We start from the raw sequence: 27,187 nt of genomic DNA, 5'->3' as shown, positions 1-27,187 counted from the left end.
ACTTGAATAGTCATTTAACTAAAGCTAGATGACCAGCAAATAGGCACATGAAAAAGATGGTGAACATCATGGTAAATGGAAAATGCAAATTAAAACTACAATAACATACCACTACATACCCACTAGCTTGGCAAAATTAGAAAAGATTGACAATACCCTCTGTTGGCAAGGATGTGGAACAACTGAAACCTTATACCTTGCTAGTGGGAATGCAAAATGGTACAGCACCTTTGGAAAACATTTTGGTAGTTTCTTAAAGTTAGATATGCAGTTACGATATGACCTAGCAAATCCACTCCTAGGTATATATTAAATAAAAATAAAAAACATATCTATACAAAGAGCTGTGTGCAAATGTTCACAGCCAAACTGTGAACATTTTGGCCAGTTCATAATGGCCAAAATGTGGAAACAATCCAGATGTCCATTAACTGGTGAACAGGCAAATTGTGGTATATCCATACATTGAACACTGCTCAGTAATAAACAGGAAGATTTTTTAAAATATTTATTTATTTTTTTCCCCCAAATTCTGTGGGTACAAATATTGTTAGGGTTACATATCTTGCTCCTGCCCCCCCCCACCCCGCTCTGCCAGAGCTTCAAGCATGTCCAGTCTTCAAGTGGTTGCGCGCTGCACCCACCATGAAAGTGCGGACCCTTCCCCTTCTCCCCCCTTCCACCTGTTCACCTCCCATTAACAAAAATTTTTTTTTTTTTTTAGAGATTTTGGTTACAGTGTGTTTCTTTGCCTCTCCCTAAAAAGGGATAGAGGTAATCCTTTTCCCCCTACAATGCTCATCACATCCGTCTCCCCCCCGCCAGATCCCTGTTGAACACTACAATTATTTGAACACTATAGTTTTAGGCTGTCAGTACCAATTTGATGGCGAGTAGATGTGTAGCCCATTTTCCAGATCTTGTGTCGTCTCGCTTTGTATTATAGGCTTAAGCTTAATCCACGATAGCATAAATGGTGCTAGTTCACTATCGTTTCTTAGGATTGAGTAATATTCCATTGTGAGCATATACCACATTTTAGTTATCCACTCATGAATTGACGGGCACTTGGGTAGTTTCCATGACCGTGCAATAGTGAATTGTGCTGCTATAAACATTTGGGTGCAGATGTCTTTATAATAGAGAGACTTATGTTCTTTTGGATAGATGCCCAACAATGCTATTGCTGGGTCAAATGGTATTTCTATTTCTAGTTGTTTGAGGTATCTCTAAATTCTTTTCCACAAAGGTTGTACTAATTTGCATTCCCACCTCTTGATACTGGCAACAACATAAATTAAACTCTAAAATGTTATGGTAAGTGAAAGAAGACAGACATTAAAACTATATACTACATGATTCCATTTATATGAAATTCTAGAAAAGGGAAAATGACTAACAGACCAGCACCTAAGCAAATGGACTGCCCTCATAAGGGCACAAGGAAACTTTTTGGACTGATAAAAATGCTCTGTATTACGATTCTGGCAGTGGCTAGAAGACTGTACACATTTGTCAAAACTCAATTCTATACTTGAAAACTGGCAAGTTTTACTCTACAACAATGTGAACCCCCAAAAATATTGCAGGAAAAAAAGAAGAGCACAAAGTTAAAGAGAACAACTGAGTCCAAACATAAGATGAGGTCTTAAGACAAATGCTCAAGTCAGCAATCTTTCAAGATATGTTCAAAAAGAGATAAATTATGAAGGTTTTTAGCAACATAGTAAACCATCATTTAAACCATCAGTAAACCGTCAATTGTGAGCATACACAATTAAGCGTAAACCTACCAGAACCAGATTGTTTTTCCGGGGGATCAACCACTGCAGGAGTTGAATCTAGGACTGCTGTGGATAGCTCAATTTGATTTGGCTGAGTCTGAATGTTGTTAGGTTCAAACTGGCCCCCTTCTGCTGACTGCTGTGACTGGATGAGAGGGATGCAGAATTCTTCCAATTTGGGCAGTGTAGAAGAATCCGAAGAACCTTTTGAGTTTGGTTGCTGCAGAATGGTAAAAATGGAGCAAAAGCATGAAAAATAATTTAGTATAAAGAGAAGAAATAAGCCCTTTTTGTTTCCTTATACATAAAATATAAATATTTTTCATTTAATTAATAAAACTCTTCACTTTCAAGAATGTAGATACTCTCTAGAAAAAGCAAGTCCTTCCCTAACTTAATGAACATAAATTCAATTCAAGAAACACTGAATACCTACTATGAGCAAACATGGTACTGAGTGCTACCATACACAGATAAGGAAGGCAGGAAGACGCAAGACATTAACTTAGCACTTGTCAGGCACACTGCTTCGTTATTTGCACATGTTTCTTCATTTAAACATCAGAACAAACATTCTAGGAAGGTGTTGCTATGTCTTTCACTTAGCATAATGCTTTTTACAGAGAGGCTAAGTTATTCAATGTCTATCAGTAAACAGCAGGGCACAGATTTGAATTCAGGCCAGTCTGTGTTCACTGTGCCTGCACCACCTCCCAGTAAGATATGATCCCTGTTCCTCAGAAGCTCAGAGTCCTCAGTTAGGAAACAGTATATGTGCAGTGAGCTATGAAAGGAAGCAACAGCCACATTCTTTGGTGTGGACAAAAAGCTAGAACACAACAGGTGTCTCCTCTGAATTGACAAAATGGAGTTATGGACATCCCAGAGGTTGAACTTGAGCTAAAGTGAATGAAGTTCCAAATTTTAACTATCAGGAATCAGATCCTATTTCCTGGCATATAATCATTGGTGAAGTAGGTAGTGTCTATGGTAATTTAACAGCATTTATTGTCTGTGATGTTGATGGGCATTAATATGACCAAAGAGGGCCTGTTAGGACCAAGCTGTAACAAAAACTGAGCTAAGTAGCTTACAGCCTGGGATTTGCCTATAGCAAAATGAAACAACATTGTATAAACAGAAAACTTAGGCTTGTATGTTTTTCAGGCTCATTATGTAATAGATATTTAAATATCAGTAAATGTTCCTTCTGTGGCAAAAATCTATATAGCAACTCATTTTTCAAAGATGGCTGGCATGAATGTGGCTTATATAATTATAGAATATACAAACAGCTGTGTCTATAACCTTTTTTGGTAGCAGAAATAAAATTCTGTAGCTATACTGGGCCATACAATATGTTATTTTAGGAAACCAAAGACCTGGATTCAAATTTTTGTTCAGTTTATGCAACTCACACATGCGTTAGCTACCTTTTAAGTTTATCCTCATTTAAAATAAGGCTGAACATCAGTGTGTCCTTTCAATAAAGCTGCAATGATAATTAAGTAAATAAATATTTATTAATATCAAACTTTTAAAGCTAGAAAGATCACTAGTTCAAATCAGTCTTTGCAGATGGGCAAACTGTGGCCCCAAAAGGTAACTTGTCAAAATTGCAAGTTTAGTCAGTGGTAGAGACTGGGCCCTGGATTATACAATTCCCAGACTGGTGTTTTTACATTGTTTTTACACTACGCCCTACTGCCTATTTTCAGCTGTTTAATGGACATTAAAAATCAGAAACATTTTGAAAAGCTATACCTTTTTTCTGATAGCTTTTCACTCTGAAAAAAAAAAGGAACATAGGTGAATGCTTCCTAAATTTGTATGACATTTTGAAAGAAGTCCCTAGAGTCAATTTAAGCAATTAATTGAAAAATAAGAGTCTCTTTATCCAAACAGTAATCCAGTGTTTGGCTACTCAAAGTATTATTCACCAATCAGTAGCATTCAGCATCATCTGGAAGCTTGCTGGACATGAAGCATTTTGGTCCCTACCCCAGATTTGCTAAATCGGAATCTTCATTTTAACAAGAATGCCAGGTGATTTGTATGCATGTTATATAATAGTTTGTGGAACACTGCTTTACAAGATTTATCCCTCTGTAGTTATCAATGACTGACTCCCTCATAGCTCTTTAGTAATATATCATGATGGAGCTAGAGGTTGGTTTCAGGAAACATGAACAAATGCTATCAAAAGCACTGCCTAAAATCACTTTACATCCACTATAATGGCTATAATAAAAATACAGATAATTATAAGTATTGGCAAGGACAAGAAGTGTTGCAATAGACAAATTGGAGTGCTCTCAAATTGCTGGCAGGATTATAAAATGGTGCAGACAATTTGGAAAACAGCCTGGCAGTTCCTTTAAATTTTAAACATAGGGTCACCATATATTTATCTAGTTACATAAGATAAATGAAAACATATGACAACGAGTAAGAAAAAAGCATAGGACAGAATTTCAGGGACCACCACAGGAAGCAAGCCTAGAAATTATCTTGAGAGATAGGAAGAAAAAGATCATGGTATTACAAAAGCCAAAGGAAAATCATGTTTCAAGAAGGAATGTAAGGTCAACAATGTCAAATATTGCTGAGAAATCAGGTAAAATAAGGTTGAAACCTAATTTAGTAACATCTACTCCTACATGATGACTTGAAGGATAGATGGTTCCTCTACTCCTAGATAGCAACTTGAAGGATATTCACTGTAGTACTGCTTACAATCACACAAAATCATAAAAACAGATGTTCATCAGTAAGCCTATTTAAATAAATTGTGGCATATGTATACTTTTTAGGAGTTAAAAAAAAATGAAGGTTTATATGTACTTATATGGAAAGGGACTGAATATTATATTATGTTCTTGTGTACATGTTTAGTTTCTGAAAGGATACACAAGAAACTACTTATAGTGGAGTAGCATTGGGAGTGGAAGAGGCAGGGAAATCTTTATTTTTTCTATAACTTTCTGAACTGTTTGAATTTTTTTTTTTTAAAGAGATGGGGGTCTTGTTCTGTCACACAGGCTAGAGTACAGTGGTGCAGTCATAGCTCGCTGCATATAGCCTTGAACCCCTGGGCCCACGTGTTCCTTCCACTTCAGCCTCTGGAGTAGCTGCGACTACAGGCATATGCCACCATGCCCAGCTAATTTTAAAATTTTTTGTAGAGACAGGGTCCCGCTATGTTGCCCAGGCTGGTCTCAAACTCCTGGCCTCAAGGGATCTTCCCGTCTCAGCCTCCCAAGGCAGGATTAGGTGTGAGCCACTGCAACTGGCCTCTATTTGAATTTTTAAATTCTGCATATGTAGTACTTCTATAATAATTTTTAAAGGCAAAAAAAGCTTACCTGCATAGGGGATGAGAAATAAAGGTGGTATCTAGGTAGGGTTATGGGCTTAAAGATTTTTTAATTTCTAAAATCTTGTTCAGATAAACACTTTAAAATACTTATGAGAACAAGCCTGTAGAAAGAGGTTGAAGATACAGAGGGAAGGAGAGGACTGAATCTTAAGCACAGGAAGGGAATACAGACACTTCTTTCTTGGTAACAAGGAAGAAGAAAGGATGAATTATTTCCAGTAAACAAATTTTAACTTATTCCAATATCTGCAATGTGCATTTCCCAGATAGAAATGCAGTACTCTCAGTGGATGTAAAGGAAAACAAGATTACTAAGCTCATCATTTACTGAACTCTAAAACTAAACTGACATTTTTTTGGAGGAGACAAGAACACATTTTGTACTCATCCTGAGCTATTTATTAAAACACTAAGTCTGTTTTACACATGTGCTATTAAATTATGCTGCTCCCTTTTTACAGTTGTTCAGTTAGTTTTCACTTCTGTAAATTCAAGTGTAAAACCTCAGTTAACCAAATTGGAAGACAGACCAAAGCAATAAAATGAATAAATAAGATGCGATTTAACAGAGAATGTTATGTATGTAACATTTACATATGATTGTTTTTTATATATATAAGTAAATGACTATATAATATATACATGTATATAACATGCATATGGACATATACATACTCATATATATACATGCATATATAAAATGACTGTATAGGCTGGGCATGGTGGCTCATGCCTGTAATCACAACACTTTGGGAGGCCAAGGTGGGAGGACTGCTTAAGGTCAGGAATTCAAGATCAGCCTGAGCAAGAGTGAGACTCTGTCTCTACAAAAAATAGAAACATTAGCCAGGTTGCTATAGTGTGCTTCTGTAGTTACAGCTACTTGGGAGGCTGAGGCAGGAGAACTGCCTGAGTCCAGGAGTGTGAAGTTTGCAGTGGGCTATGATGACACCACTGAACTCTTGCCTGGGAAACCAAGCGAGACCCTGTCTCCAAAAATAATAAAATAACAAAATAACTGTATAATGAATCAGAACCACCATTACCATGGTAATGGATGGAATGACTAGTTGAAGGGTAATAGGAAAGCTTCCTTCCAAGTTATTGACTGATGATTCCTCCCAGCTTCATATGCCCTATAGTTTTTGTTGGTAGATACTTCTATAACTTCAAATAAGAAACTGACAGAACAGTGAAAGGATATGGTTGAGAACAGAGCATTTTTCCTTCTACTAGAAACAGACCTTTAAGTCAATGCCGATCCATTAGGCATATCAAATAGCTCCTTTACTTAACTGGTTTCATCTACTCTGTTCTACAAGGAAATAATGGGTAACATTTTCAAATGCTTACTTAAATCCAAGTACACAGGATATACTACACATTCCCCTAACACATGAACCCAGTAATTATCAAAGAAAGTAATGATAGTATTAACATTTATTCTTAGTGAATACCCTCCAAAGTCAGAAATTATAATCACTTCTTCCTCTTCTAAGATTTTCATAAATGACATTTATAGTGATCAATCCTAGAACCTTGAGTCTGATTTTATATAATCCAACTTATTCTCCATTTTGGAAAAATTAGAGAATTGCCCATCTTTAATATCCAGGCCTATTTCCAAATTGTTACAGTTCCTCAATAACAAAAATTATGAATTTTTTGAAACTTCAACATGATTTTCAAGCCCATAATAACCATATTAATAATATGGCCATTACTACTATTATTACTACTTCTATCAGCTACTGAGTGTTTACTATATGCCAGGCAATACTAAGAGCTTCATTTTACTTATTATACACCCAACAACTTATGAAATCTTGGCTTTACAACTTATTGGAAGACCTTGGGCAAGTTACTTAATCTCTGTCTCAATTTTCTCTTTTAAAAATGGGGATATTCATCTGCAAAATGGAAAGTAAGAGGAAAAAAATAAAAATAAAAAATAAAAATGGGGATAGTAGTACCTCTTAAAATTGTAAGAATTAAATGAGGTAATAGACAGATGTATATAAAATCCTTAGAACACTGGCAGGCAAATGGTAAGTGTTTAAGAAATGTCAGTAATTAATAATATCTTTATTACCAACTTGCAAAGGTCACAGAGATATTATTAAATAGTAAAAGCCAAGTACTAAACCCAGGAATTGGACTCCAGAGACGGGGCTTCTAACTACCATGAAGTGTATAACTTCTTATGGACCAATGGGGAAATTAACTTTATCAACTGAAAGGCTCAGAACACATTTATTTGAACAGGAATGCAGTTACTAAAAATACATTAGAATCAGAGATGGATAAACACTGTGATTTCTTGATTCAAAGATATGTATAGCTATCAAAAATAATGTGTGATGTAGTAAGACTTCCAGTTCCAGTCAAGGTGTAGTAACTTGAATCAGACTAACCCTCTAGCCTCGAACACTACAAACATTGGACAAAATCAGATTTTAAGATGTTTGAAGGCACTGGTAAACCACCAAGAATTTCAGAACATGAGGTGGGTTTCATGTTCACCTCAGCTTTTTAACTGTGAAAGCATTTTCCAAATCAGGCAGAGGGAATAAGGTCCAAGTGGCAGTCTTACTGGCTAAGGAGACAGAGGTCAGAGTTTGAGGCTGATAAAATAGCTAGGCATGGAGGGGCATGATCCCAGAAAAAAGAGAAGAGCAGAGGAGTTGAACAATCTGCTTATATTCCCCCTGAAATTAGGGGCCAAGTCCTCAGCTATACATGCATATAGTGGGGTCCCAAGAAACCCAACAGAAAATATTAGCTGGGAGGCTAAATAATATTAGCAGAGATTTTGACCATCCTGTGGTGCTGAGACAGGATGGAGTGTGAGCCCCAGTAGGGTAGAAGGTCTTTGGCAACCTCTCCAGGTTTTCAGTTGAGATCCTACAAGGATCATGCTTTAGGAGTAAGAGCTACACCTAAGGACAAATGTTAAATAGAACAGTCCTAGCAAAGCCTAAAACCAAGCCCCAATGTGTATGTTAAGGTGATTTGCAGGTAACCAAATGACAGATAGCCAAATGCTGCTAGCCAAATGACAACTTGAACCTCTTTGGAGGAAGATAACTCATCCAGAGCCTCTATACTTTTTTTATCTATAATGTCCAACATTCGATTAAAAGAATCATGAAGCATGCTCCCTCTTTGCCCAACCCCCTCCCCAAAACAGATCAAATAGAGGAAAGAAAAAAAAGACAAGAACAGATCTGAAGGTGATTGAGATACTGAAGTTATCTGAAACGGGACTTTAACATAACCATGATTAACATGTCAAGAAAGTACAGGAAATGATAAACTAAATAGATGAAAATATGAAGAATTTGAACAGAGAATTGGAATTTATAAAAAAAAGAATCAAATAGGCATTCTAGAACTGAAAAATAATATGCCTGAATCCAGCAGTCTGGGTCCCATAGAAGACAGGATTAGTGCACTGGAAGAATAATAATCAACAGAAAATCTTCAACCTTAACACTGCAACAACAACAACAAAGGAATGTAAACAAGATAATAGAGTCCAACAGGCATGTGGGACTCAATGAAAAGTTCTAGCATCTTTTTTTGGGGGGGGGATTTTGAGGGTTTTCTTGTGTTATTTATTTATGTTTCAGGACATTACGAGGGTACAAACATTTTGGTTACATTTTATGTCTTTGCCTCACCCAAGTGAGGATTAGAGGCATGCCCTTCCCCTCTACAATGCTCACCACTTCCATTAGTTGTGAATTTATGCTCCCTCCAATCCCCTAATCCCTGGAGAATATTACTACCATGCGAGCACCATAGTGTTGATCAGTCAGTGCCAATTTGATTGCGAGTACATGTGGAGCCTATTCTTCGGATCTTGTGATACCTCACTTTGGATAATGGGATCAAGCTCTCTCCAGGAAAATATAAGAGGTGCTAGGTCACTGTCGTTTCTTAGGATTGAGTAATATTCCATTGTACACATATACCAAATTTTAATAATCCACTCATGAATCAACGGGCACTTGGGCTATTTCCACATCCTTGCAATAGTGAATTGTGCTGCCATAAACATTCAGGTGCAGATGTCTTTATTATAGAATGTCTTTTGCTCTTTTGGGTAGATGCCTAATAGTGCTATTGCTGGGTCGAATGGTATTTCTATTTTTAGCTATTCAAGGTATCTACAAATTCTTTTCCACAGAGGTTGCACTAATTTTCAGTCCCACCAGCAGTGTAAGAGTGTTCCTGTCTCTCCACATCCTCACCAGCATTTGTTGTTTTGGGATTTTTTTGATAGAGGCCAATTTCACTGGGGTTAGGTGTTATCTCATTGTGGTTTTGATATGCATTTCTCTAATGATTAGAGATGTTGAACATTTTTTTATATGTTTGCTGACCATTATTCTGTCTTCTTTTGAAAAGTTTCTGTTCATTTCCTTTGCCCATTTGTTGCGGGGTTGATTTTTTCTTGTTAATTTTTTAAAGTTCTAGGTAGATTCTTGTTATCAGCCCTTTATTGGATGTGTAGAGAACAAATATTTTCTCCCATTCTGTAGGCTGTCTATTCACTCTAATGATAGTTTCCTTGGCTGTGAAAAAGCTTTTTAATTTGATCATAGAATGCCAATAGGAAAGAAAAGAGAGAGAATAAGGCAGAAGAAATATTTATTGAGCTAAATGGGCCAGAATTTTCCCAAACTGATGAAGGGCATCAACTTTCTGATTCAATAACCTCAGTGAACCAAAGCAGGCTAACTCCAAAAGAAATCACATCTAGATATATTATAATCAAAGAACTGACAGCCAAAAGAAAAATCTTAAAAGAAGCCAGGAAAAAAAAGACATTACCTTCAAATGAGCAATAATAACTGACAGCTGGCATTTCAACAGAAGCCAGAACATAATGGAATGACATCTTCAAAAGTTGAAAGCAAAAAGTGCCAGCCTAAAATCCCACACTCAGGAAGAAAAAGCCATTGAAAAGAAAGATTAAATAAAGAAAAAAAAAAGTGAGAAATTTGTTGTCAGCAGACATACAAGAAACCGTAACAGGAGTTGTTTAGGTTGAAGGAAAATGATCCCTGACAGAAGCATATACTTACAGAAAGGAATGCCGAGCACCAGAAAGGGTAAATATGTGGCTAAATATAAATGAATACAGACTGTTTAAACATATGCCGTATGCTGAATCACATTACAGCAATACTAGACATTGGTCAAAAAAAATACTTGCTAATTTTTTCTCTAGGTAGAAGAGAGTAACTGTTTTGTTAAAAGGCTCTCTCATAGATTCCAGATGAGAATTAAGAAAAAGTGAAATTACTCCTGTAACTGCCATAAATTTCTCAACTGACAATTTAGAAAGCCCCAAATAAACTTATTTTCTAACTACATTTAAAATTTATCACAAGCCCTTTTCCAGTCCCATTCAGGAGCCATTCTACTCCTAAAGATTTTCTCCCTCCTTTCTTCTCAGTCTTAACTCTAGTACTGCAGGGCCTGCCTGTGCAGCTGCCTCTGACATCCTTGGAGAGATCCCATCTGTGGCTGCTCCTTCCTAGGCTGTCAATGTCCTCTTCTCATCTGTTTCTTGGTCTGTGTATAGCTCCTTCACAGGAGCTGTGTTTAGGATGAATGTTTCCTCTGAAATTCTTAGGCCACTTATACCACACCTCCTTTCTGCACCCCCTTTTGCTAGGGTAACTCTTGACAGGGACATTAGCACTCATGTCCAGCTAACTTCTGAAGCCCTCTCTAGACACATGGGAATGTATGATCCTCTCAAATGCCATTGGGGAGACACAAGAAATTTGAGGGTAGCATCAGGCCCCTCATACCATGTGACTAGCTCATGTGCAGGCCCATGTGCTACAGCTGTGGGAGTTGCTGCTCTCACAACACTCCAAAGAAGCAGCAGGTTTTCAGGATCCTCTAGTCTCAGACTTCTCCCAAATGTCACAGGAAACCAAGTGGTAGGAGATGAGATAGAGGGTAAGACACATAGTCTCTTATATTATCTTCTTCTCCAACATATTCCCTCCTGTATGTTAGAGAGTATGTCTGAGAAAGGAAGAAAAACCTGCTTTTGCTCTATTCCCTAGACAAATAACTTGTCTCACTTAGGTGTGGTGTCTCTAACTTAGATATTAAGAATGCTACCTATCTCTGTGATGCCCTTTGAGTTAACTGCCAGAGGGAGAAGATCTGGCAGACTTAGATTAGGCAGAAAATAGTATATCAGTAAAAAATCCATTCATCATTTTATGAGCCACTGTGTTCCCAAGAGCTAGTGATATTAAACAAAACTGACTTTCGTACCTTTGGTGACTAGAGGCATGGAAAATATCTTGGATTGTTAGTTTTTTTGCTTATGTGTAACACCAAACCTTGACTTTGATGAGCAAGGAGTTTCTGAAACTTGCCCCTATGGGGGAAGCTTCCTTTTTTCCCACCCTCCTTGTCTTGCCTTATGATATGAAATTTTGAACACTTCTGATCTTTTGGGGGAACTCCTGAGGAAGAAGTTTCTACAAGCACTCTATATCTGCCTACTCACTCCTTCTCCCAGGAGAAGGACTTGAGCTGACAGAAGCTTAAGAACTACTAGCACACATTTCTTTGCTGGGCAGAACCCATGGGTTAAAGATCACCACTCCAGTGTGGCCCTATCTCTTAATATTTGACTCCTGGTCAGCAGGGCAGGGCTGGTCTCTGCTCCTTTTCTCCTGTGTGGTGAAAGAATGAGGCAGCCTGGGGTTCTCCAGCTGCTCTGCCTGCAACTGGATAAATTTAATTCTGGCAGGAAAGAATAGCCTGGGGTCCAAACTATTAATATTTTTTCAGATCCATGTTTACGACAATGAATGAAACTAGTATTATAATCCCCATTTGGACTTGCATCTTTTCTCCCTAGAACAAAACAACATGAAAGAGAGGAAGGGGAGATCACATACCATATATCACCCACACACCCCAAAAGAGTTACTTAGAATAATCAATACAAGACAAAAATGTCTGTAGCTATAAATATTTTATAAGCAAAGAATATCTTTGATACTCTTAAGGACAGATATTTGGCATGGTACTCAAGAGCAAAGACTCTTGAGCCATACTACCTGGGTTTGAATTCCAGCTCTGCCACTTACCAGTTGTATGACCTTACTTTCTCTTACTTTCTCTGTGACTCACTTCTGCCATGTGTTAAATCAGGAAAATAATAGTACTTACCTCACAGGATGGTTGTAAGGATTAAATGAGTTAATATACTTAAAGGCCTTAGAACTGTGTTTGGTACTTACTGAATACTGTATTGTTCTTCTAGAAATACATTCAAACAAAAGGATGATCCTTGTACTGCTAAAGAAAAGCAGCAAGGTAAAAGCTGATATCAACTGATAAGTTTGGGAGTACCTGTCCTTGTAGTTCCCTGGTTTAAACTTTATGTAAAATGGCTATTATTATCTCTTACTTATTTGTATTCTAACAAGCCATATGCACTCCCATTAATGCCAGGCAGAAATAAAAATCCATGAATTATGTCTGCCAGTGTAATAATTCAGAGTTGGTATAAGCCTATGGTTCCTTACCTAAAAAACATGTTTCTCATATTCTTGTGTTAGACCCCTAAGTCATCACTGCCATAAGTAAAAAGAGGATATAAAGAAAGGGTACCTGTTTATGAACACATTTAGTTTCGCTATAGGTACAGTGAAATGTCAGAACCAGTGATAGAGATGAGAAAACCCAATCTTAACTATAGGTGTCCTTTGTTATTACAGGTATTTATTGGTTGATTTATTACTATATTTCCCTTTTCCTTTTAAAGGAAGATTTTTAGTCCCTGGATTTTTACTTCACTTTAGAGATGGTATTTGATTCCTGTTTCTCAAGATTAAAAGTAGAGTGTCTTCATTTTGTATCTCCTGCTTTACAAAAAGCAGGTCTCCAGAGGAGTGCCCTTTTCTTCCTATTATTCTCTTCCTTTTCCAAATTTCACTCTAACATTCAATCTTTAACTTCCTATGCACACTTGAGAGTAAGTAAACCGTATTCTGTGGCTAAATGGAGTTGCTCATTAGAAAACAAGAATTCAAGTTTTTCTACTTATAGTCTAGTGCTCTATTTGGCAGTACAAGGAACCGATTATAGTTTCTATATTTATTTTATAGTTTCTATGTAGATATAGTTTCTATATAGATTATAGTTTCTATATTTATTTTATAGTTTCTATATTTAACTATTACTGTATGTATTTCATATTGAAATGTATTCATATTCAGCCATAGTCTCTGGAACTGGTGCTAAATAGTTAATGCTACAAAAACACATGTCTATGTAAGCACAATGTAAATCTACAAGGGCCTGAAACACAAACTTTAAAGTCTTCTCAATATTTTTTAAAGTATATATAGTTAATCTAACAGAATCTTAAGCAACCATCAAAATCACATTGAATTCAATCTTGCCAGAAACTAGAACTTCAATCTAAGACCATAAATGATACAATTTAAATTTATGAAATATGTCATAATGAAATCTCTGAAAAAGGCTAATGATTTAAAAGTCAAATGACTTAAGAGATTTAAATACTTAGTTTTATTTTCAAACTGAAACACACTTGAGCACACCAATCCCAAAATCCAAATTCTGCAATGCTCCAAAATCTAAAACATTTTGAGAACTGACATGATGCCAAAAAGTAGAAGATTCCACACCTGACCTTATGTGATAGATCGCAGTCAAAACACAGTCAAAACTTTGTTTTACGCACAAAATTACTTAAAATGTTATATAAAATTACCTTCAGGCTATGTGTATAAGGTGTGTATGAAACATAAATGAATTTCACATTTAGACCTGGGTCCCATCCCCAAGACATCTCATTATGTGTATGCAAATATTCTAAGATCCCAAAAATCTGAAATCTGAAAGACTTCTGGTCCCAAGCATTTCAGATAAGGGATAGTCAATCCGTATGGTAAGTACTGTGGTGTCTTAGAATAGGGATATACCCTAGGAGGTGCATTATGACACAGTAAAGAATTATTTTACCTTTGTAAATAAATACTCTTTATGGGGTATAAAGTAATATGAATCTACATAAAAGTTTAAGGACTCACACTTCATGATTTCAAAATTTATTAAAAAGCTACAGTAATCAAGACAATGTGGCACTGCTATAGGGACAGACATACAGAAAATGGAATTAGGAGTCCAGAAATAAACCCAAACATTTATAGTCAATTGATTTTCTTTTTTTTTTTTATTTTTTTTTATTTCGGCATATTATAGGGGTACAGGTTTTAAGGTTTCAATAAATGCCCTTTCCCCCCTCCCCCTACAAGTCTGATTCTCCAGCATGACCATCCCTCAGATGGTGAGAGTACCAAGACAATTTATGGGGAAATTATCTTTTAAACAAATAGTGCTCGGACAAATGAATGTCCACATGCAAAAGAATGAAGTTGGACCTCCTATCTCATACCACACACACACACACAAATTAACTCAAAACAGATCAATGACCTAAATTTAAGAGCTAAAACTATAAAACTCTTAGAAAAAACATACGTATAAATCTTTTTAATACTGGATCAGGCAATGGTTTATTAGAGATGATACCAAGAGCTCAAGCAACCAAAGAAAAAACTGGATTTCAAAAAACAAAAAAACCACTTTTGTGCAGCAAAGGACACCATCAAGAAAGTGAAAACACAACCAGCAGAATAGTAGAAAACTTTGAAAATATATTTGATAAGGGATTTGTAATATAATATTTTATTATTATATCTGATTATTAAACAGACATAACTTAAAAATGGGCAAAAAATCTGAATATTTTGAAGATAAATAAATGGCTAATAAACACATGAAAAGATGCTCACATCAGTAGCCATCAGAGATATGCAAATCAAAACCATAATGACACATCTTTTATACCTACTAGCATGGCTATAATCAAAAGGAAAGATAATAATAAGTGGTATGGAGAATTTGGACTCCTCTTACTTGCTGGTGAGAACATAAAATGGTATGGCCACTTTGGAAAACAGTATTGCAGAACCACACAATGTTAAAAACGGAGTTACTGTAGGACCCCGCAAAATATGTATATCATATAATGTAATACTGTTTAGCCCTGAAAAGAAATAAAGTACTGATTCATGCTAGAATATGGATGAATCTTAAAAACATTAGTCTAGGTGAAAGAAGACAATCACAAAAGACCATATATACTGTATAACATTTAAGAATAGGTAAATCTGTAGATACAGAAAGCAGATTAGTAGTTGCCTAAAGCTGTGGGAGAATGAAGAAAGGGTTTTACTGCTAAGAGTATGAGGTTTTTTTGAGGGGGTGATAAAAATGTTCTAAAATAGATTATAGTCATTTTTGCACAACTCTGTGTATATGAAAAATGTTGAACACTTTAAATAGTGAATTATAATATTACATGAATTACATTTCAATAAAGCTGTTAATTTTGAAAAAGCTACATGAGAAACAAAATATAAAAGCCCATTATAGCCTAAAACTAAATCCATGCTCCTAAAGAACCTACATTTCTGGAACAGACTGTTGCATATAATCCAGAATGACTTTATCATTGCTGTCATACAAAGTAACCATATTGGGAAGGAAATATGTCCCTTAGAAGATTCATATTCCCCCAATTTGCTTTTCAACAAGTCTTCTAGACTTAAGCTCTTTATTTTCAATGAAACACACAAAAGTAAAGAGGCCTGGTAGCCAAATTTTATGATTCATACAAATTGTTCTGTTACTTTGAGGATGCTCATAATGTCTTTGAGAAACACGAGGGAAAAAAGGGATCTTGTGCCAAGGTTACAGCTTTCTGCCAAGGCAATGTTAAAAGAAATGGGTCTAGATCAGGCGTCCTCAAACTCAAACTACGGCCCTGGACCCCGGGCCACATGCTGCAAGCCGAGGACATTTATCCCGCCTGCTGGGTGTTTTTGCCGCTGCTGCCTGTCCTGCTTAGCAGCCAACTCATCCCAGGCCCACAGTGCACACATCTCCAATGATCTGAGGGACAGAGAACTGGCCCCCTGTTTAAAAAGTTTGAAGACCCCTGGTAGATTATAGGACAGACATAGAGCTTAAAATTTATGGCTAAGTTATAGGAAAATACCAACCTTTTCTTTCCCTAACATAGAGATTTAATCATTCTTTTAATTCTAGGCTCAGGTTTTTCTTCTGAAGAGATGAATAACTATATTAAATTAATTGTAATAATTTTAAAAATCAATATACATCTTATGTATATATATTCTACCAACTGCTAAGAGAAGAGTTATTAACCAAAATTTTACTTTCCAAAAATGAAAGTACTTTGTCATGCAAACCTGTCACAATAACATTAGATATTTACCTTTTGAATCCTGGTTGCGCCAGTATTTTTTTCTTGAGAACCCAGTCCTTCTGGTTTCTGAACTTCTACTTTCATCCCATTTACAGAGCCTGAAGACTGCCATGAATCATCCCACATATCTTTGGATGTAGAAAAACACCAATCCTGTAAAGAAAAAAACAGCATCAATAATGTGAAATATAGTGCCACATGATCCTAAAAGAGGATAACTTGGGCAAGATAAAGGCAAGGAGGCAATGCATATTAAACAAGAAAACTTATTAACTTTCTATAAAGGTCTGATTTCCTCCTTGTTTTACTGGTCCATACTCAACATCTTGAACTCCTTTAAACATGTGGATCTCAAAAATAAATACAACTCCGTTGTAGTATTTTCTTTAATGCTTTTTCCATGGCTAGATGATTTCCATAATCATGTAGTGTTTAAACAACACAAATGCTAAGGAGCAACTTCAGATATTTCTTCTATCTTACAACTGTGGAAAATAAATTTTAAATATATGTAGTTGGGCCCAACTTAGCAAATATCTGTCTGCAAAAATCCAGAGGTTATATTATAAGGCTAATTAAACAAAAATAAAATTGGATGAAATACTTTAGTTTATTTATAGATCCTAAGGCCTTGACTAGAGGCCAATGATAAGACAAAAACCATAATGATTGAAAAGACAGATATGTGCAATAATTCCATGGTTTATTCCTCTCTGCTAAATCCTCTGTCCCCCTACCTACCACTACCATTTAAAAAATCATTTGTTATTTTAATTATGCCCTGATAAGTTCTTTTGAATTCTAAAATGATAGCTTTCCTGAGGCCTGAACAATTGAATTTAAATTTCCTTTGATCAGTAGTGATTTTCTCTCTATTTTCCAAGGTTCTAACCTTCTGTGGCATTTCTTCACATGATGGATACTGTTTCTTTCCACCAAGCCTTGAGGTAAATAGATGGGAGGCAGCATCATCTCTGTTTCCCATCTTAGCCTGCAGAGGTAACCAGTTCTCATCCCAAATATCATCACCTATGGTCACTGACTCCAGACATGGCATTCCAGTGGGGATATCATCCTATGATGTATCAGAATACAGAGAAAAACAATAATTTACAGTTCTTATATGAGCATGTTTTAAAATTTAGGTTTAGAATTTTCTCTTGACTCTAGGTACTGTTGGCAGTTTGAATATAGGATTTATTACTCTTTGCCTCCTGAAATGTCACCAACATAGAAATAAAGAGATTTAAGGTATACACTTCATGGCCAAAGAGAACAAAAGAGGAGAAAGCACTATCTACATTCTGGATACAGAAAAGTAGACAAGTGACAACTGATTAAGCAGTCCTGAGAAAATGGAATCCTGAGCCAATAGTGCAAAAAACTGAAAAGCAACCCAAATTTATACCATAGATAATTGAAAACTCAGAAATTGGTACTTCAAGGTTTAAGGAAGTGAGGGGGTAAATGGGAATGAAGACAACAACACTGATTGAAAGTCTGTGTGAATAGGAGTTAGATCTCCAGATACCTTCCCCTGTTCCAAGGACTCAGGCAACTATCCTTCTTCTACATACAAAATGACCAGATAGTCTTCTGGAGGAACCAGAGGGATATTCTGCAGGGTAAAACTGAGGGTGGAGCAAGCATAGTAAAAAATATTTAAAAATTAAGTAAGTGAAGCTTTTTATGCTGAATAGCTAAGATTCCTGGCCCTCTTTTCAATAGTAAAATAGAAATGAAAGCATGCATGAACTTGAAAATAGAGTCATAGAAATTAAACAACAGAAAAGTAAACATTGGAAAAGACCCCCAAAAGCAAGCAAACAAAAAAACCAAATCAGAGTCTCAGGGACTTGTGGGATAATAAGAAAAAGATTTAATATTTGTGTCATCGAAGTCTCAGAAGGAGAATAGAAAGAATGCAGTGCAGAAAAATAATTTCAAGAAATATGGCTGAAAACCCCAAATTTAGTAAAAGTTATAAACCTACAGATTCAAGAAGTTTAGCAAACTCCAAACAAGGTAAATCCAAAGAAATTCATGCCTAGACAGGTTATAATCAACCTGCTGAAAGCTAAAGACAAAGAAACCACCTTGAATGTAGCCAGAGAAAAACAACACATTTACAGAGGTAGAACAATTTCAATTACTGTAGATTTTTGCATCAGAAACCATTAAGGCGTGCAAGAAGTAGAATGAAAAGTGCTAAAAGAAAAAAACCAGCAACACAGATTTCTATATCCAGCAAACATATCCTTTAAGAATGAAGAAATAAATACATTTTCAATGAAGAACTAAGAGAATTCATTATCCGTAGACCTGTGCTAAAAGAATTGCTAAGGAAGTTCTTTGGACAGAAAGAAGATGATATCAAAAGGAAAAGTGGAACATCAGAAAAAGGAAGAGCAACAGAAACGATAAATATTTGGTTAAATTTAATAGTCTATTCTTCTCCTCTTAGATTTTTTATAATATAATGTGTCAGAAGGTGGAAGCAAAAAATACAACACCATAAATTTTAAAGATCAGTAGATGTAATACAATAGACATGGATAGTTAAAGGAGGCAGAAAGGGGTAAAAGACCTATATGATGGTAAGATATCAACATTCCATTCAAAGTGATAAAATACTGATTAAGTCTGCTGTAAGAAATCAAGAATGTATATTGTAATTCCTAGAGCAACCATCAAAAAAGCTATGCAAATAGATATAATAAAAATAGATAAATTAAAATGGAATACTAAAAAATGTTCAAATAACCTACAACAAGACAGGAAATTAGAAACAGAGGAATGAAAATAAGGGGAACAAATAGAATAATAAAATGGTAGATTGAGAATCAAAATATATAACATCAAATGTAAATGGTCTAAACACACTAATTAAAATTTAGATTGTCAGGATGGATTTAAAATAACCAAACCATATGCTATCTCAAGAAAATTACTTCAAATATAATGATATAGGTAGGCTAGAACTAAAAGGATGGAAAAAGATATACCATACAAACACTAAAACAAAAAAAATAAATAAAACAGAAAGCTGGAATGGCTATATTGATATCAGATAATGTAGGCATCAGTGGGGAAAAAAGTAGGCTTCAGTGCAAATAAAAGTAATTGCAGATAAAGACATTTTATAATGATAAAAGGGTCAATTCACCAGGAAAAGATAATAATCCTAAATGGATGAGACCTAAGGATAGAGCTTCAAAATAAAAAAAGAAAAAACTGACAGAAAAGACAAATACACAAAATCCAAGATTATAGGTGAGACTTTAACATTCTTCTCAGTAATTAATAAAATTAGTAGATAGCAAGGATACAGAAGAACTAAATGATACCACCAATCAACTGGATCTAACTGACATTTATAAAACACTCCACCGAACAACAGAATACACATTTTTTTTCAAAAGCACATCAACATTTACCTGGCTAGGCCATATCCTGTGTTGACAAAACAAACTTTAACAAATTTAAAGAACTGAAAGACTGTATTGAACTGTAAATAAATAACAGAAAGTTAACAGGAAAATCTCCAAATACTTTGAAGTTAAACAATGTACTTCTAAATAATCCATGGGTCAAGGATGGTATCTCAGAATAAATTAGAAAATACTTAAACTGAATGACAATACAACTGTTAAATTTGTGAGATGCAGCTAAGGTGATATATAGAGACTCGTGGCCTGACATACTTATATTAGAAAAGAAGAAAGGTCTTCCACAGGACAAACTTCTATGGGGAAAAAGAAAAAAAAAAATCAATAATCTAAGTTGCCAGCTTAAAAAATTAGAAAAAGCAAAAGAATAAGGAGAAGAAATCAATGAATTTGAAAACAGAAAGACAACAGGTAAAATCAATTACACCAAACACTTATTTGGGGGTTGAGGGGGTAGAAGTCAATAAAATTGATAAATGTCTGGTAAGACTGACAGAAGACAAATTGTGAACACTGAGAATGAAAGAGGAGATTATCACTTCAGACCTGCCGATAATAAAAGGATAATAAGGAAATACTATTACTGTAAACAATTCTACATACAGAGTTGACAACTTAGGTAAAATGAACCAATTCATCATTCAATAACTTAAATAATATGAACTAATTCCTCAAAATACACAAAATACCCAAACTAACCTAAGATGAAATAGTGAATTTGAATAATATCATATCTATTAAAGCAATTGACTTTGTAGTTTAAATTCTCCTGAAAAAAAAAATCCCAGCCCCAGATAGTTTTACTAAAGTAATCTACCAAATATTTATGAAATTAATTCCCAAAAAAGAACCTGATTTTACATAATCTCTCCCCCAAAATAGAAAAGGAACCCTTCTCGATTCATTTTATAAAGTCAGTATCACCCTGATATTAAACCATACAAAAACAAAGAAGGAAAACTGCAGTCTAATATCTGTCATGAACTTAGAGGGTAAAACCCTCAACAAAATATCAACAAACCAAATTCATTAACATAAAAGAATTAGACACTACGACCAAGTGGTGTTTATTTTAGATATTTGAGACTGTTTTAAAATTTGAAACTCAATCAATGTAATCCACCATATGAATGATCCAAAGAAAAAATGATATGATTTTATCAAATGATGAAAAAGTATTTGACAAAATAAACACCGATTTGTGAGAAAAACTCTCAGAAAAATAGAAATAAAGGGGAATTACTTCAATTTAATGAAAACACCTATACAAAACTTAGAACTAACATTATACTTAAGTATAACATTATACTTAATGTTTCCCCCCAAGATAAGGACAAGACAAGTTTGTCTCTCACTATTTTTGTTCAACGTAGCGCTAGAAGTTCTAGCCAACTGCAGTAAGACATGAAACAGAAATAAAAGGCATGCAGATCAGAAAGGAAAAAATAAAACTGACCATATTTGTAGATGACACGATTGTCTATGTAGAAAATCCCAAGGAATCTACAAGAAAATCTCCCAAGGGAGCAAGATCATAGTATATAAGATTGACACACATATCCCCAAATCAATTGCATTTCTACATATAAGCAATGAACATGAAACTGATATTAAAAACATTATTTACAGTCATACCAAACAATCTTAGGTATATACTTTAAAAAATGTGTAGAACCTACATACTGAAAATTTTTAAATGCTGAGGTAAGAAAAAGAAGACCTAAATAAATGGAGAGATATATAATGTTCAGGTATCAGAAGATGACATAATAAAGATCTCCCCTAAATGCATCAAATAATTTAATGCAATTCCTATCAAAATCTCAGCAAGGTATTTTTGTGGACATAGACAAACTTATTCCAAAATTTATATGGAAAGGCACAGAACCTAAAATAGCTTAAACATGAAGCATGGTACTTGCATAAAAACAGATACATAGACCAATGCAACAGAATAAGGAACCCAGAAATAAATCCACACATTTACAGTCAATTGATTTTCAACAAAGATGCCAAGAACATACAATAGAGAAAGCAGTCTCTTCAAAAAATGGTACTGGGACAACTGGGTATCTATCTACATGAAGAAGAATTAAATTAGACCCTTATCTTATACTATATGTAAGAATCAACTGAAATGCATTAAATGTAAGACTAAAAACTGTAAAATTACTAGAATAAAACGGGAAAATCTCCATGACATTTTTCTGAGCAATGATTCTTTTGGATATGACCCAAAAAACACAGGCAACAAAAGCAAGAATAGACATATGGGATTACCTCCATCTAAAAGGCTCTTCACAGCAAAGGAAACAATCAATGGAGTGAAGAAACAACCTGAAGAATGGGAGAATATTTGCAAACCATACATCTTATAAGAGGTTAATATCCAAAGGAACTCAACTCAATTGTAAGAAAACAAATAACCTGATTTTAAAAATGCCCAAAGGACAGTAAATAGGCCTTTCTCAAAAAAAGATAGACAAATGGCCAACAAGTATACGAAAAATGCTCAACATCACTAATAAGAATGATGCAAATTAAAACTATGAGGAGATAATCACCTTTTACCAGTTAGAATGTCCAGCATAAAAAAGACAAAATATAAGTGTTGGCAGGGATTTGGAGGAACAGGAATCCTTGCACACTGTTGTCGAGGATATAAATTAGCATAGCTATTACAGAAAACGCTATGGAGGTTTCTCAAAAAATTAAAAATTGGGCCAGGCGTGGTGGCTCACACGTGTAATCCTAGCACTCTGGGAGGCCGAGGTGGGCGGATCATTAGAGCTCAGGAGTTCGAGACCAGCCTGAGCAAGAATGAGACCCTGTCTCTACTACAAATAGAAAGAAATTAGCTGGACAACTAAAAATATATATAAAAAATATTAGCCAGGTATGGTGGCACATGCCTGTAGTCCCAGCTACTTGGGAGGCTGAGGCAGTAGGATTGCTTGAGCCCAGGAGTTTGAGGTTGCTGTGAGCTAGGCTGATGCCACAGCACTCTCCTTAGGGCAACAGAGTGAGATGCTATCTCAAAAAATAAAAAAAAAATAAAAATTGAATGACCATATGACCCAATAATCCCACTACCTGGTATATGTCCACAGGAAATTAAATTAGTATCTCCAAATATCTCTGCACTCCCATATTCTCTGCAGTGTTAAACACAAACAGCCAAAATATGGATCAACCTAAGTGTCCATCAACAGATGAATGGATAAAGAATATGTGGAATGGCCAGGTGTGATGGCTCATGCCTATAATCCTAGCACTCTGGGAGGCCGAGGAGGGTGGATCATTTGAGCTTAGGAGTTCAAGATCAGCCTGAGCAAGAATAAGACCCTATCTCTACTAAAAAAATAGAAAGAAATTAGCTGGACAACTAAAAATATACATATATAAAATTAGTTGGACATGGTGGCACATGCCTGTAGTCCTAGCTAATCAGGAGGCTGAGACAGTAGGATTGTTTGAGCCCGGGAGTTTGAGGTTGCTGTGAGCTAGGCTGATGCCACAACATTCTAGCCCTGGGAACAGAGTGAGATTCTGTCTCAAAAAAAAAGAATATGTGGTATATATACACAATGTAATACTATTCAGCCCTTAAAAAGAATGAAAAACTATCATTTGTAACAAAATAGATAAGCCTAGAAAACATGTTAAATGAAATAAGCCAGGCACAGAAAAATAACACATGATCTCACTTACCTGTGAAATCTAAAAAAGTTAAACTCACAGAAACAGAGAGTAAAATAGGTGGTTACCAGAGGCTAGGGGATGGAGAAATTAGGGAGATGTTGGTTAAAGGTCTCAAAATTTCAGTAGACAGGAGGAATAAGTTCAAGAGGTTTACTGTACATTATGTTGACTACAGTTAATAACATATTATGAAAAAAATAACATATTGTGTACTCCAAAACTGCTGAGAGTAGATTTTAAGTGTTCTTGCCAAAAATAAAATAAATGTGAGGTAATGCATTTATATACACAATGTATACATATATTAAAACATGTTGCACACATATATACAATTTTACTTGTCAATTAAAAAATAGGAAAATAAAGATCCATAAAAACCCTAAAGAGGGAGATAAAATCAATTCTATATAATCTTTTCCAGAACCTAGAAAAGGAGACACTTCCAGACTCATTTTACAAGGCATTACCCTGGTACAAAAACCAGACAAAAACAGTACAAGAAATGAACAGACCAATCAGTATCCCTCATGAAAACAGACATAAAAATCTCAAACAAAATGCTAGCAAGTAGAATTCAGCAATACATAAAAAGGGTAATTCTCCATGACCTCTGGAGTTTATACCAGGAATGCCAGATTAATTCAATATTTGAAAATTAATTAATGTAATACATACTAGAATAAAAATCACATTAATATATGAGAAAATAATTTAACAAAATTCAACCTCCATGCACAAAACCTTTCAGCGGGTCAAGAAAGTCCTCACACTCCTATTCAACATCATATTTGAGAGCCTAGCCAGTGCAATAATAAGGTGGAAAGAGAGATAAAAACATATGGTTTGCGAAAGAAGAAATAAAACTATATTAGTCTGCAGACACTCTATTATATGTAGAAAAATCACAAGGTAATCTACAAGACACCTCTCAGAATTAAGTGAGATCAGGTAGTCCATAAGATATAAGGTCAAAACACACAAAAAAAAACAATTTCTATAAGCACTGAAAATATGAAACTGGAGGAAGAAATCATTTACAATAGCTCCCAAAATAAATAATTAGGTATAAAGCTAACAGAACATGTATAGTTTCAATATACTGAAAATTGTTATCACTGTGTTGAAGAAATAAAAGAAAATCTAAGTAAATGGAAAGATATGCTCAATGTACAGATTAAAGGTATCAATTTTCCTCAAATTTATCTATAAATTTAACACAACTCCGAAGTTCTAGGTATACATAAGCTGATTATAAAATTTACAAAGAAAGAAAAAGGAACCAAAATATTAAAAATAATTTTGAGAAAGAAATATAAAGTAGGAGGAACCATACTACCTGATTTTTTTTTATTTCATCATATTATGGAGGTACAAATATTGTTAGGGTTACAAATATTGCTCTTGTCCCCTCCCTCCCCCCGAAATGTCCAATCCCCTGGTGGTGTGCGATGTATGTATGGAAACATACATCCCTTTCCTCCTTCCCACTCCTGCCTGCCCACCACCTGCTAAAAAGTTTTGTTTTTTTTTTAACATTTTGGTTACATTGTATATCTTTGCCTCTCCCTAAGAAGGGTTAGAGTTATGCCCTCCCCCTCCAGAATGCTCATCTCATCCCTAAGATTGGGCCCCCCCACCAAATCTCTGGTGGGTATTGCCACCATTTGAAAATCGAAGTTTAAATCAGTCAGTACCAATTTGATGGCAAGTAGATGTGGAGCCCATTTTCCAAGTCTTGTGTTGCCTCACTTTGGATAAAAGGCTTAAGTTTAATCCAGGATAGCATAAATGGAGCTAGCTCACTGTCATTTCTTAGGATTGAGTAATATTCCATTGTGAGCATATATCACATTTTAATTATCCACTCAAGAATTGATGGGCACCTGGGCTGCTTCCATGATCGTGCAATAGTGAATTGTGCTGCTATAAACATTCAGGTGCAGATGTCTTTATAATAGAATGTCTTATGCTCTTTTGGGTAGATGCCTAACAATGCTATTGCAGGGTCAAATGGTATTTCTATTTCTAGATGTTTGAGGTATCTCCAAATTCTTTTCCACAAAGGTTGCACTAATTTGCAGCCCCACCAGCAGTGTAGGAGAGTTCCTGTCTCTCTGCATCCTCGCCAGTATTTGTTGTTTGGGGATTTCTTGATATAGGCCATTCTTACTGGGGTTAGGTGGTATCTCATTGTGGTTTTGATTTGCATTTCTCTAATAATTAGAGAGGTTGAGCATTTCTTTATATGTTTGCATGCCATTATTCTGTCTTCTTTGGAGAAGTTTCTTTTCATTTCCGTTGCCCATTTCTTGAAGGGATTGTTTGATTTTTTCTTGTTAATTTTTTTAAGCTCTAGATAGATTCTTGTTATTAGGCCTTTATCAGAGATTGGTAGAATCAATATAGTTAAAATGTCAATATTACCTAAAGTGATCTACAGAATCAATGCAATCCCCATGAAAATACCATCAGCATTCTTTACAGATCTAGAAAAAATAATTCTTCACTTCGTATGGATTCAGAAAAAACCTCGCATAACCAAAGCAATCTTAAATAGAAAGAACAAACTGGGAGGCATCAGTCTTCCTGACTTCAAACTGTACTATAAAGCAATAATAGTTAAATCAGCCTGGTACTGGCACAAGAACAGAAGCATAGATATCTGGAATAGATCTGAGATACCAGAGATGAAACCATCAGTATACGGCAATCTAATCTTTGATAAAGCTGACGAAAATATACATTGGGGAAAAGAATCTCTCTTCAACAAATGGTGCTGGGATAACTGGTTAGCTACATGCAGAAGAGCAAATCAGGATCCCTACCTCTCACCTCTCACAAAAATTCACTCAAGATGGATAACAGACTTAAACTTAAGACATGAAACCTTAAGAATCCTAGAAGATGATGTTGGGAAAACCCTATCAGACATTGGCACAGGCAAAGAATTTTTGAGGAAGACCCCCAAGGCAATCACCACAGCATCAAAAATAAACAAATGGGATCTGATCAAATTAAAAAGTTTATACACAGCCAAGGAAACCATCAGTAGAGCAAACAGACAACCCACAGAGTGGGAGAAAATATTTGCTCTCTACACCTCTGATAAAGGCATACTACCTGATTTTAACAGGTACTATAAAGCTATAGTAATTAAGACAGTGTGGTCTGGATGAAAGGACATATAGATCAATGAAGAAGAACACAGAGTCTAGAAATATGGACAGTTGATTTTTGGTAAGCCTTCAAAGGCAATTTAATGGAGAAAGGATAGTCTTCTCAACAAATGGTATTGGAACATATGCACATCCATATTCAACAAAATAAATCCTGAGCTAAATCTTACATCTTGTGTTAAAATTAACCAAAGATGTCTTACACTGAAAACAGTATACATAATAGGAAAAAGTGGATACATTGGATTTTCTCAAAATTAAAAACTTGCTGTATGAAAGACACTGTGAAAAGAATAAAAAAACAAGCCACAAGTGGTGGAAGA

At 35.3% G+C, this 27,187-nt stretch overlaps 1 protein-coding gene across 3 annotated transcripts in view; it reads right to left on the bottom strand.

Annotated features, from left to right (window-relative positions):
* The window catches only part of TDRD5 (tudor domain containing 5), a 105,960-nt gene that overhangs the window by 11,590 nt on the left and 67,183 nt on the right, over positions 1 to 27,187 (bottom strand). For all 3 annotated transcript variants that reach the window (XM_020285470.2, XM_076000419.1, XM_076000420.1), the window contains exons 14-16: positions 17,430 to 17,612; positions 16,547 to 16,690; positions 1,794 to 2,004 (exon numbers count right to left, since the gene is read on the bottom strand). In XM_020285470.2, coding sequence (XP_020141059.2) covers positions 1,794 to 2,004; positions 16,547 to 16,690; positions 17,430 to 17,612 — 538 coding nt within the window. The remainder of the gene's footprint in view (positions 1 to 1,793; positions 2,005 to 16,546; positions 16,691 to 17,429; positions 17,613 to 27,187) is intronic.

Source organism: Microcebus murinus, chromosome 2 (assembly GCF_040939455.1).
Source record: "Microcebus murinus isolate Inina chromosome 2, M.murinus_Inina_mat1.0, whole genome shotgun sequence".
Taxonomy (NCBI): Eukaryota; Metazoa; Chordata; class Mammalia; order Primates; family Cheirogaleidae; genus Microcebus; species Microcebus murinus.
This window is presented reverse-complemented; position numbering and strand designations above follow the sequence as displayed.